This window comes from Melospiza melodia, chromosome 6 (genome assembly GCF_035770615.1).
Source record: "Melospiza melodia melodia isolate bMelMel2 chromosome 6, bMelMel2.pri, whole genome shotgun sequence".
NCBI lineage: Eukaryota > Metazoa > Chordata > Aves > Passeriformes > Passerellidae > Melospiza > Melospiza melodia.
The window spans coordinates 64374755-64388483 of record NC_086199.1 but is presented as its reverse complement, the minus strand read 5'-3'; the positions used below and the strand labels follow the sequence as shown (position 1 = coordinate 64388483).

Below are 13729 nucleotides of genomic sequence, written 5' to 3'. Positions count from 1 at the left end.
CAAAATAGATTTTGCTGACAGGAAAATAATAAATATGGGTAGAAAAATCCGACTGCTTGTTATCCTTTTGTCCAAAGCATGTTGAGATGGACCTGAAGTGGAATCCTGACAGAGTTTCTCATCCAGGCTCATCTGAAGACCAGGAAACTGATTTGAATTGGCAAAGCAACCCAAATCCCAGTCTGCTGATTAAAGATGATGGAGAGCTGCTTATGGATGAACATCTTTCCCCCAGGAAACTGGTGAGTAGACTTCCAACTTTTTAATGAAGTGAAAGAGGCAAACTGGCATATACAGAGCTCTATTAACCTTCCAACTGCTATTGTACTGATTGTGGATTGTTGCCTCTCTGACATTTAGATTTCTGAGTAAAGTAGCTTCTGTCTTATGAAAGTATATCAAATGTTTGTCCTCCTTTCACCTCGTTTCCTATCAAAAGTAATCCCAGCATGATTGTGGCTGTATTTATTGCTAGGAATCTTGAAGCAGCATGAAGAAAAGTACAGGTAGCATAATTATGGTCTACACAGATCTCATTAATGCCATCTGGAGTACCTTGAATCTTAGCATTAGAAAAAGAATTTACATTAATCTTGTTCTAAAGATTGGAAATGTAACTTTAAAAGCACAAGTTTTTTTTCCTCTGAGTTAGTGAAATCCTCTGTCCTGCTAAGAAGCCAGTTAAAATGTTATGCAAATTATAGAAGTACTTTCTATACATGTCAAAGTGGGAGGAATTTCAAAGCATATTTGAAAGCCGTGTTCCTTTTAGACTGGGGGAAACGATTTTGCTATGCAGCCTGTTGAAAGAGAGTCACATGCTGAAATCTTCATGAAAGAATTCACTTTGTGAAATATTTGTGAAAGACTACTTGGTTGCACACTAGATTGTACTTGCTCAGGACTAATTAAGGGTGAAATCCTGTGGGATGTGTAGAGCTGACCAAATAATGTCACTTTTCCACACTAAAGGAAGGGAGAGTTGAGGGCAGAACTTGGGGAGAGAGGCTTTCTGTGTTGCAGACCTTCAGAAGAATCTCCCCTGCTGGGGAGCATTTGTGAAAGACAGATGGGGCTGCCAAGGCTGTGGTTCAGGTGCTCCCAGCAGCCATGGTGGTGATTGCAAGCATCCACAATCCCCTGTGTATCCACTGCACCAGTGGGGAGACACGAGCTTCCACAGGAGCATATTCCAGCTGTGGGTTTACACCACTCCCTAGCCACTCCCCAGCCACATTCCAGAAACCATTCTGACCATGTGCTGTAGATTAGGCAGAACTATTGCTCCCTAATTAGACAAGTCTTTTAGTGTTTATAAAATGGTTGGAGGTGCAAAAACCTCTTTTTGCAGAGTGGATATTTTAAGCATTCTGGAGAAAAATTGCTGCATGGTTGTATGGTCTGTGCCATTCACTTTCCTTGGGCTCCTGAGAACCTCTGACCACTTCTTGATCTTTTTTTAAAACCTGGCATAGAATTGGACCAGTCTATTGTGGCCTACAGCAGCCTGTATAAATCTGATGGGAGCCTCTCAGATTAGTCTGTATTGTTAGGGCACAAACCAAAGCCCATTAGAGTAACCAAAACAGCTGCCCTCTGATTCAATCAACTCTGAATGAAACCCTTAGGAAGTTCTTTCATTGGCATGAAGTTCTCTTTCTAAATCTCTGCTGCTTTTAATTCACAGCAAACTGTAAGCAGAAAAGTGTATGTAAAGCAATGTTGCCTACATCCCGTGAAGTTGCTGTTTATTACTCTGTAACATTTTTAAAAATGCAGATAAGAAGTTAAATAATTGAGTTTTGCCTTTTTTGAGATTGTGGGTTTTAACATTTGTAAGGAATCTCATTTCAAAGATTCTTTTAAATGAAGTACATTGTCCTGCTAATTTTTCTGGACATAGTTATTTCCTGTCCTGGAACCCAGCATTTGTGTTGGCATAGCTGGGATACTTCCTGCTCAGAGGAAAAACTACATGACATTGTCAAGGAAACATTTACTGTGTTTATGGCTTGTTTTAATAACATACCCCATCTATCTATTCTCTGACCTTTATGTTGAACATATGCACTGCTGCCATAAATTTACTTCCTCTGGATTTGCAAATGTTCAGAATGTTCAAACATTGAATACAAAACAAGTTTTCACATGCATAATTCTTTAAGGACCCACATGCCATTGACAGTCAAATGGTTTGAAAGGTTGTCTTGCTTAAATCAATACAACTGTAGTATCTTTTTGATAGTTTTATTGATGTGAATATTTTAGGAGTTATTGATTGTATCCATTGAAGTGCTCTGAGAAGGAAACTAATAGACTTTTAAAATACAGGCTCATTAAAGTAAAATTGTTTTACATTCAAATAAGTGCACGGACCACACTTGTGCAGTGTTGTGTAGGCAAATTTTGGACACCTTATGATGTTCCTGAGGAAGGTTTTTTTCCTGAGACACGCGCTCAGCTTTGCTCCATGTCCTCACAATGGTCTGTCTTGCACCAGTTTGGTTTGAGTTTGGGGAAGCTGTGAAGTCTCATTGGGCAGATTCTGTGTAGATTTGGCACCTTGAACTGCAGCCTGATTTCTGCCTGCACATTTGAGTCATTTTGCCCTTTTTCCAGAGGGATGGCTCTTTGTTTTGTAGTGAAACCATTATCAATCTGCATTATTAAGAACTCTCTAAAACTTGTGACACTTGTGTTCCTTCACTTTTATCCACTTGCTGCATTGTTTTCCTCCAAAGAGAGGAAAATTTGGCTTAGACTGATTTTTTTTTTTTTCCTTTCCTTTCTTGCCTCCTTGGATCATGTAGAACAAAAGACAACTTCTACAAAACCATTGGACCGTTGCCCATTTTCTTCCTCTCCATTGTGCATTCCTTCATTTAGACTTTATGCTCATTCACCACAGAGTTTGTGGTCTTCTGTAGTCTTGTTTCAGCATAATGTTCACTTCAAATCCTGGATGATTCCATACTTCCATTATGTTAACACATCTTCTAGTTGCTTCTTGCTGCCAGCTCTCTTGCTGCACTGTTGTGTAACATTTTTTTATATTTGAATGTCCTTCATCCAAAATACAGGTCAAAAGCTTTTGGTGCAAGGGTTGGTATCATTAGATGTCATTTTTATTCTTTCTACTAATATCAATATCAATTTTCTGGTGTTCTCTTTAATCTTCCTCTGTGTGAATGGGCATTCTTGCTTTTCCATTTGTTATTATTATTTGTTATTAATATTTTCAGCTCTATATTTTCCTAGTTATTTTCCTATTAATATTTCCCTGCTCTGCCCATCCTTATGTGTGGTTGTCAGATATTGTAGAATACCAGGGTGGGCAAATTCTCACTTTGTTCTGAAAACTGGCTAACAATGGGCAAGTAATTTTTAACTCTGTTAGGGCTGTGACACAGGTTTTTCATTAAATGTGGAGAAACTGAAATTAAGGGCGCCACCTGTCTTTAATCACATTTTTATTTTGTTCTATCAACCCCCATCCTCTCCCTGCTGTTTGCAAAGGATCTTTTCCTGACTTCCACTAAAAGCATTCCACTTCTCAGAAGAAACTCATTTTACAAGGTCAAATGATCTTCCAGACATTGTCACATTATAAAACCCAATCACGTTTGTGTGTGATTTTTAGAGAGGAAAGGAAGTATTCTCTAATTTTGCTTTTTATTGATCCTGCTCCAACTAATCGTGTTTTCCAAACTTAGGAACACGTGTTCGGATGTGGTGTTTAGTTTTGTTACTCAGGAGCTTAGGGTGTATTTCATATGGTATGCACTCATCCTCATGGGAAAAAGAAAATGCTGGAGGGTCCTGGAACAACAGATTGGATTCTTGCTGAACTGGCTCAATTGTTTCCTTTTTTGTTTTGCAGAAAGTTTTCCTCACAGCTGTAAGATAAATGGATTTGAAGAAAATAACTGGTCATCAAGAAAGTGCAGAATCTTGATAAATTAGGTAGAGTAAGGGAATGGAAGGAACTGAATTTGGATCTGCCAAATCCTTCATTATGGATGAATCTCTTCATCTGAGCTGAGACAAGAGTGAATTTATATGTATATGCTGAAAGTAGAGAAATGCAGCTAAATATTTTAGTTATGGGCATTTGCAGCATTTATCCCTTTTGAAAGGCAGTTTTCATGTGGGGCCACAGAGAAGTTCTGTTCCCTTTTATTGTATCACTTAAGGCTTATTAATTTGCCAATATTTCTTCTTAGAAGAAATATTTTTTCATACTTTCAGCAACTTCTTTTTTTTTTTTTGTGAAGGAGAGATTATACTTTGACCAAAAAAAAGGCAATAAACACATGAATGGACATGAATTTAGAATTTGCATACAGGTGTAGTATTCAAAGAGAACAAGCTCACCACTCTGGAATTCCTGTCTTAGCCAAATTAACCAGGATCAGTGAAATAAATGCACAGCTGGAAATATTTCTCTGACAGCTGCATGCAACTTGTTCTTCAGCAACATGCCTACTTTTCTTAGAGTATGTGAAAAATCCAGGGGAGAGAGAAGGCATCAGCTGTGTGTGCCAGTTTTGACTGAACAGATATTATTTGTCAATTAAGGAATTTACAGATAGCTGCAAGTGGGATTTGAACTGGATTTCCCAGCATCCCCAGGTGACTGCTCTGCCAATTGGGAAGCTCTGCAAGCCCAGAAATGTTTCTCACTTGCAATTTTCTACAGAATACTTACTGGCTTTTTCTTGTCAGTCATAAAAAAAAGCTTTCCAAGCCAGTGCACAGTCCTCAGTTGGCCAGACATTTTGCATGGTGGGAATGGTTTGTGAAACATCATGGACTTGCTTCTTAAAATACTGGCTAAATTATTTACCAATAGATTCTCCATGAAAAATAGTTTTACTCCTATTTTGAAGAAGGTGAAAAAATGCAAAGTGAGGTTTATTCGTCTTTGTTTTACTTACCCTGTATTCAAAGTGTCTTCAAATACTTGTGCAGTGCTTTACCATGGAAATGTGTCCTTTCAAATAAACAAATTTACAGTGGAGTGTCAAACTGCTGCTCAGGATCAACCTTTCAGGACACCTTCTTGAGCATGATGTGCCAGAAAGGTTTTGATGTTTGATTTTTTTCATAAAACATCTCTTTCTAACTGATACCTACCTTGCAGGGTTGCAGATGGGTGGCAAGCAGAGTCCTCTCTGAATACCAACACTCAGCTTAAAATTATATTGTGTTTTTCAAGGCATCTTTTTGATCTAAAATAGCTGTGCATATATCCCGCTCTTTGTCTAGAACAGATCCTTGGTCCCTTTCTGTTTGCTCTACATGGAGGCTGAGCAGCTGGAAACAGCCAAAGAAACACCTGGATGTACAGCACCTCCATGTCTGTAAGCATTCCTGGGGCACAGGCAGAGACATTCTGTCCCTGGCTGTCAGAACAGCCCATTAAGCTATGGCCAGGCAGTCATTGCCTGAAATCACAGTGGGACACCTCTGAATTAGGGCAGGAGCCTGTCCTAGACCTGGAATGGCCTAGGAATGAAGAGAGCTAGAGCATTGAGCATCACTTCTATCCACATGATGTCAAACATCTCTCTGTTCAAGCTGATGACCCCTACAGTGTGTTGGGATTGTCTTCTTTTCTCTTACAGCAAAATTCATCCAAAAATATCCCTTCTCTCAAGTTTTGATGAAGGTTCCCATGCTTTGACATTAAACAACAGCATAGAAAGAAGATCCTGCTAAATAGGTTTCATCTTTGATTAAATGTTTCCACGTCCTTCCCTAAATGTCCCCTTTCCTGGTGTCAGAATTTTAGCTGTGACATGAGAAGTATCACACAGGCAGGTGCCCCAACGTGCCAGGAGTGGTGTCTGGAGAGTAGCACTGTCCTAACAGTCTTCCACAGTAACCGTTCCCCAACGTATCCTCCTCTTGAACTGCTGCTCTGTCCTTTGCTTGCTCTGTCCCAGATGCTGACTCTCTTGAAGTCAGCATCTGGGGTCTCAGTGCCTTTAAATGAGCTCATATCCTCCACCCAAGAGCATTTCCCATTTCTTTCATGTACTACACTATCTTGTGCATCCCACAGCAAATTGGTTTCAAGCTGTCCCAGCATCTCCTCGCCATCAGCAGATGAAGGACAGTGATTGTCATAGAGACTCTTGGAAATGCAGAACAGGGAGGTGGGCACTGAGAATATATGGAATTTGTGTCATCTGGTTAGCACACAGTTCAGGACAGCTATCTATAGTTCAAAGAGCTGGTGCTGACAGCCAATAACCCTTTCCACACTGGAACCACACTTCTGCCTATTGCAGTACAAAATATGGGTGCACTGAGCAGCTCATCTCAGACACTGGGAAAGGTACAGACAGTGCATCAGGAAGAGGAGAAGGAGGGCAAGGAGTGACACTGGTAATCCCTGGTATGAAAAAAAAGGAATAGGGAACCCTGAACAAGTAGAGAATATAACTTCATGCAGGTTTTATACTTGGATATTGAAAAAAAATGATCAGGGAGCAGAACTGTGAAGGGAGACTGGAATACAGCAGGGGAAGGACAGCATGCAGGGAACTTGCAGACAGCAAAGGAGAAAAGGACAAAAAAAGGAGCAAAGACTCCTTGGGGTATCAGGACCTTTTGCTACTCAACTGACAGTGTGTGTGACCCTGAGCTTATTACTTGTTCTGAAACTTCTTCCTGTTCTGATGTAGGCTCTTAAAATTATTTTGATGGCAAGCAGGGAGGTATTTTTCAGAAGCTTCTTCCTTTAATGACAGCGAGCTTGCATCCACATCCAGCAATCCGAGTGCATGGTTTCATGCCAGGACATCAGCTAGCTCTCGTTTCACACATAATCTCGTGCTATGTGACAGACAGTGTCATCTGCTGAAAAGGGTTACTGCAGAATGTGCCTTGCCATGAGGGATCTTGTGTTCACTTGGAGAGAGAAAGCTGTCTGTAGCTGTTAAGTTTGCTGCCTTTGCAAGAGCAAAACACATTTTGTGGTGGCTGCATGTGGTGATAGAGTCTTAGAAGCTTTCTTATGTTCAGCCTGTTTAAAATCTCTGTTAAAATATTAAAAATAAGATTAAAAAAAATTTTAAACCTAATGTTTTAAAAATAGTCCAAAGGCAGTTGAAGATATTGGATAATTCTGTTTCTTAGGACTACAAGTCCAGACTTTATAGAGGGGGACAGCTTTTCAAGAGGTAATGCTCAGCATTTTCTGGAAACCATGTCCTTTTGAACTGCCATCTCAGTTACACTGACTGGTTTTAGTCCTTTGTAAGAGGATGTGGAACATAAGTGGAAGATGCAGCCACTTGTGCACAATAAAAATATTACCTAATGAGCAGAAATGCTGAAACCACCATTTTTTCCTTGCAAAATTAACTGGATATTCTTGTGGCATTTTTTACTTCCCAAAACTCATAAGCAGAGGTCATCCTAGACATTCCCTTCTAATGACTACGTTCTCCCTTATTAAAAAGAACCTGAAGAATGTTGTCATTTTTAATAATGAGAAAATTTGGCTCCTGTATGTGATGGTTAACGAATGACTTTCTGCCTTCACCTTAAGTAAAGGCCTAAAGGTTGGTGACAATACTTTCAACCCCTGCTCTTGGTTGCATTATTGAAGAGGAAACTGATGCCAGGGCCAGACGTTTCTTTGAAGTGGACACGTTCAGCCGCACATCCTAATTATTTTGACACAGAAAGGTGAAAATTTATAAGTTTTATCACTGTGTATAGCATCAACAATTTCAGGCAGTTAACATGACAAATAAACTTTGCTTCTCATTTTTCAAGGATTGTTTCAGACTCCTCCATGAACCACTAAACCATGAGGAAGAAAGGATATGGTTCTTCTGGTCTGTTTTGTTGAAACATTCATGCAACTAGGCTGATGCAAAGGAGGTGGTGGGATGTGCTCCCTGAATGAGGGAAACTGGGGAGAGAGAAATTGGATCATAGCAGGAAGAAACGGGATGAGCGCAGTGGTAATGTGAGATTGCTTCAGCTCCTTGTGGAGTTGCAGCCTGGCATCTTAGGATTTCACAGCCTTGCTGTGGTTTTCACTGGCAGTCTTAGAGCGTCCCTCTCTCCTCTGTGTATGGCTTCTGCTTGTTTTGTTCCTCCTGCTTACCTCTGCCATGGCAAAATATGAATGAATTATACATATGGCATGTGTGTCTATCAACACAGACTTTAGGATGTTAAGAAAGATCAGAAAAGAGTCGGCATGCACACACACATTCTTGCTTAATGCAGTGGTTCATCCAATTATTACAATTTTGTAAAAATAATGAGGGATTAGGAAGGCCTCTATTTGCATTGTCTAGATACTTTCAAAGAAATTAATAATTCTTGTAATTAGTGTAGTCTTCTGTCAGAAAAGTGAGTGGCTTGAGCTAAAATCATGTTACTTTTTTATTGTTTTGGGTCAAAAGGTAAACAGTATGCTTTGTTGAGTTTTACTACCAGCACCTGTTGAATTACAAGAGATGTTTAAAGTTAACACTTTCTATCTGCTGAGGATTAGTGCAAGACTTGTGCAAATCTTTAAGCATGGACATACTGTTTAAATAAAGTTAGCTGGCATGTAGGTCTGTTGTTGGTTTGCAGCTTGAATGTAACCCTGAGCCTTGACTTTTTAAGCAATGGATGAGTTTTGGGAGACTAGAGTATTTTGGGCCTACAAGGAAAAAAGGTCTTTGAATACTGTGTTCATTTCAATGTGGTTGCACATCTAGCCATGTTGGCCTGAAATACATGTTGACAAAACACTGTTTGAAAATCTTTCTAGACCCTTTTGCTACTGTGACCTCTGGTTTATTGCATGAGGGTACACATATATTTCTGCTTATCTTTACAGAAAATTTTGGCAGGGGTAGATGATCTGCAGCAAGTGAAGGCCCTAGAGATGCGAGTAGACACCAGAGAGATCAGCTTGGGGAACTTTGGTAAGAAACACTTTCTTTTCTGCTCATCATCTTGAATTTTCCTTAATGGTGTCTTGACTGGGGATTCACTAACCAATAGCCAGTGAAAAGTACTGTCCTTCTCAAGAGTTCTTGAAACAGGATTTCCTCGCACCTCACACTCTTTGATCTCTATCTTCTTGTGTGAGGCTCTGAATAGCACTGGAAACTCTGGCAATGGGATGAGTGACATGACTTCTGTCTAAAGCCAATTAGTTTGGACAAATTTTTCCTGTATGATATGCTAGGCCCTAAATGAGCATTTACTCTTGTCTTTAGTGAAACAGGAGCCAAAGGTCAGCTTCTCTCCACTGTGAGGTTTCCCTGTGACTGAGGAATTGCCAGCGGTATCAGGTGGCTTACGCTTCCAGCAGCTTGTCTTTGCACCCAGCCTCACTGAGCTGTGCTGGAAGATGAGCTGGAGGCAGGTCCTGCAGATACATCATTTTGATGAGCCCCAAGCAGCCCTAACACTTGTCATTTGTTTTTATGTCATCATCACTGAACCAGGGAAGTGAGAAGTACCAAAGGAATTCTCTCTGCAGCAGAGTTAATACTGAGAATATAAAGCCTTACATTTTTTTCCCAGCACCAGCAATCATTTTCTGTCATGTGGATTCCTACCACACCCAAGTCCATCTTTTTCTACATTGAAGCTAAATAATTAGTGCAGGGTAATATTTTCTGTGCTGAAAAGGAGCCATGTCCCCAAAACTGTGTACTGGTGCTCTCAGACAAGCCGATCATTTTTCATATGCAAATGACTAATGTAACAGCTGACTAGCTTTAATGGGTCTTTTGATGTATATTTGTCAAGAATGGTTGAGCAAGAACAGTGAAGGGGGCTTTTGTTTTGTATATATAGCCCCTTTGTATTGGTTATTCAATTTATTTCATGAATAAGTCTCCTTCTCATAGGCACTTGATAATTTAAGGTAAGTTACATCCATTTCTTTCAGAGATCATAATCTATTCAATCATGTTTCAACTAATTCAGTTGATAAGGAAATCTCATTATGCCATTTCTATTATGCTCAAAAGTGGTGCTCCCATTCCTATGCCATTTTGCATTAGCTGTGACAGGCTAGCAAAATGTTTCACCTTCATCACTCTCTCCTTCCCTTTCCATTACTGGAATAAATCCCTTCTCCTACCCGTGGTTAGGCTTTTGCGACCTTTACAGAATATGAAATACAGAACACTATGTCCGTGATGCAAATAATTTCCATCTTGTTTATCTCCCACTATTCACACCAAGAGCTGGCCCTTGAGGGCCATAAAAACCAGCACCTGCAGGTTCCCACTGCTTTTGAGAATAACAGAACATCAAAACCATTCTGAATTTCCTTCTGTTGTTTTGTTGGTTTTTTTTTTAAGGTGCATTTCTGAGTTTTCTTCCTGTGGAAATCTCTTTGCAAATGTCAGCAGGTGGCTAGGGCAGAAAGTTTACTTTAGTTTCTTTCCTTCTTTTTCACGTGGCAGATGATTTTTAGGCACATGGAATAGGGCCTAAATGTTTAGGGGTTTTGCAGAGCAGTTTGCACCTCCACTGTGAACGCTGCTGTTGAAGAAGTCGGGCTCATTGCTTGCTCCCTGCTGGCTGCCTGCCCCTGGAGCTGTGCTGCTGACCTGGTCAGTGGTCACAGGGGTCTGGAGAAATAGCCTGAGAAGAACAGTAGGGTAAGAAGCAGACCAGCTGGAATGACAAGCATTCTAGTGTGACAGGATGTAAAGTTTTTCCTCTATTAGGATAGTCAAGCAATAAGAGTATCCAGAGAGGTTTGGAGACTCCATCCTGGTAGGTTTTCAAGTGGATGAAGACCTGAGCACCCTGATCTCACAGACAAACTGGCTCGGAGCAGGATGCTGGACTTGAGACCTACAACTGTTCCCTCTAGCCTGGACTACTCTGTAAATTGGTGTTTCTTTTGAATTTCAAACCTGGCTAATAAGCTTTCTTTATACACATATTAAATGACTTCACCTTGCTCTCACTGTATTCCTTAGTTGTGGAAGGGGGTAAGACCATCTTTATGATCAGCAAATTTTTTGGATGATCAGTCCACACCCAGTAAACAATATTGTTTTGACTAGTTTTATGTGTAAAGATAAAATAGGCCAGGCAAGGTCTTAAATGGCCAGGTAAAAGTGTTAAAAGCTACAAGACTGCCCGTAACTCTGAGTCACCTGGAACCTTGCAGTACTCAAATCCCAAATTTACACCACAGTTTTCACTTGAGAAACATTTCAAGGTTCACAGCCTGTGTTACAGACTGTAACACAAACACTCAGGGCCTGAAGATTTCCAGAGTGATTTAAAACTTGTTGCTTGATGTTTTTCTTGAGACCATTCCACTCTGGGATAGACTAAACTTTAAAGCACTATCCTGTTAACCTTGTCCAGTTTGTCAGGTCTGGCTCTACAAAGTGGGATGACATGATAGGGAGGAAGAGTTACTTTTCTTAGGGACAAGGTGTGGACTAAAACATCAAAAGACTAATATTGAAATATTCTCATGCAATCTGTTTTAAAATTTAAAGGAAATGCTTCATGCCAGAGCTTAAATCTGAATCTTTGCAGGGCTTGGGGTAATTGCTGAATTCTCTAGCTGTTTTCAGTGCACCTTGCTGAGTGACAGATGAAACCCTGAATGTCCTGGCAAGTCTTGTATCCAGCTTTGCATATCTTGGGGTTGATTTCTATGCTTCTCAGCTGCATGTAGGCCTCAGTTTATGTTCAGAGGGACTATTTCCTTTTCATTAGCTTATCCCTTCAGTTTTGATTGCTGACAGGTATGGAATTGCATTTATGACCAGCTCATAGAAATTCCTGTTGAAAATAATGGTGGGATAGAGTCATTTAAGACACTACATAGTCCTCTTATTCCTAAGTAATTTTAATAGCTCCAAATCAAGTTACCCACAGTGCTGTTCGCTGGTTCTTATTGAATTGTTGCCTGCTGGTGGCCAGACTAAGTTGATTACATGTCTGGAGATTGCCACTTCCCTTGCAGGCATTTTATCAAGGCAAAGCTCTGCCAAAGGTTCAGAAGTAGCCATGTGCTATTTCTCATGCAGGGCCATCATCTCTCTTTCCTCTTGGGCTGTTTGTTGGCACTCTGGGTGCAGAGCTGGGACACCTTTGCTGGCAGCCAGCATGGCAGCAGCAGGTGCTTGCATGGCCAGGGAGCAGCACAGAGGCTGGAGGAGCGAGTCTGGCACGGGTGTTCCTGCCCAGGGTGGTCCTGGCTTAGCTGGTGCTGACAAACTCGCTGAGCAAGGCTTGGACAAGCCCCACAGCAGGGCTTGGGCAGGGTCTGCAGGAGTCACAAGTATGCACTGGGGCAGTGTGCTTTTGTGAGGCCCTGCACTGATGTGTTTTCTGTGAGATCCCCATCACAGGGAGCTCGACTGCAGCTGCCTTGGGTGTGCCTGAAAGGCCTGTGGTCTCACCTCCAGTTGTACTGCCCAGTTCATCCCAGAAATGTGCAAAAAAATGCCTGTGTAGAAATAGCATCAAAGTGATGTATCTTGCTTGATCAAACACAGCTCAAGTGAACTAAACAGACTCTTTAATTTGCATCTCAGGTTGCTCTTGCTAGAAGAGTACAGCCTGTTTTGATATGCCTGTTTTGTGTTGTAGGATCAACAAAGCATGATGGTTGCCTGATGCCAATGCAAGCATTTGTCAGTAATTTCTTTTTTTGTTTTTCACTAGTTCATGTTCCAAAAGATGCAAGTCAAGCCACGATGATTTTTTGTTAACAATAGAAAAACCAACATATATGATGCTACTTAAAGAATACTTCATAATGTAAACAGCAAGTGTTAGAAGTGTTGCAACTTGTAGAATATCATAAAACCAGCATTTGGGCTGCTTTCTCTTTGCTCCTACTCAGTTTTCTAAATGTCACCAGCAGTACCAAGGCACCTCTACACTGCTACCCTGCCTGTGAAGTGCAGCACTTCAGGCTTTGTTGTTGAGTGTGTGTGTCCATCACTTTTATTCGCCTGACTTGCACTTTGATTTCTTTCTGCCCTTTCATTTAGTTTTGTTCCACTGGTAGAGTAGATTAACACTAGTACATTGTTGGTGGTTAGTAAATTCAGAGCCATGTAACAAAACCGGTCTTTAGTGAAAGGGAATCGTAGACAGATGAGATAACACTGCTCGTCATCCTGAATTCTCCCCTTGTCCTGCAATCATCAGCATTTCTGTGGACCATTCTTGTTTTTAAAAATCAAAATTACACAAAGAAAGCAATTAGGATAAGGAATCTACTGCTTGTACTTCTAAAATTAATATTAGAAATAATTACTATTGTATTTTAGAGTATTTTTGTATGTTAGTATCATGTGTCCTTGCTCTGAGGAAAGATGCCATGAGGGTTAAAATTAAGAAAATTGGAAATACACTGTTATATTGGGATAAGTATCTTGTCACCTTCATTTTACAATTTTCTCTTCCTAATTTAAACTTCTGGCCTCTAATCTATTTATAAGTATCTGGGACTCTAAAAACCAGCAAAATCAATGGAACAATGAATTCTTAGCACCGAAGAACAATTACATATTGATATAAAACTTAGAGGAGGGAAGAACCTGCAGACTTGCAGGAATACATTGCAAAATATCGCTGCAGAATTTTGTACCACCACACATTGAATACTTCTATTTCAAGCTCATAAACCACACATTAAAGTGTAACACTGTACAACTTCCCAGGGATAGATTGCACCAAAGTGCAAAAGAAAATCTGAGAGGGA

General features: G+C 40.4%; 1 protein-coding gene across 6 annotated transcripts in view; it reads left to right on the top strand.

Moving 5' to 3' along the window:
* Positions 1-13729, top strand: part of LRRC56 (leucine rich repeat containing 56) — a 97305-nt gene that overhangs the window by 10883 nt on the left and 72693 nt on the right. For 2 of the 6 annotated variants that reach the window (XM_063158725.1, XM_063158724.1), the window contains exons 2-3: positions 78-242; positions 8858-8945. In XM_063158725.1, the coding sequence (XP_063014795.1) occupies positions 87-242; positions 8858-8945 (244 nt within the window). In that variant the 5' untranslated portion in view covers positions 78-86. Of the gene's footprint in view, positions 1-77; positions 243-8857; positions 8946-13729 lie in introns of those variants that run through there. The other 4 variants (XM_063158727.1, XM_063158726.1, XM_063158728.1 and 1 more) reach the window with 3 other exon arrangements.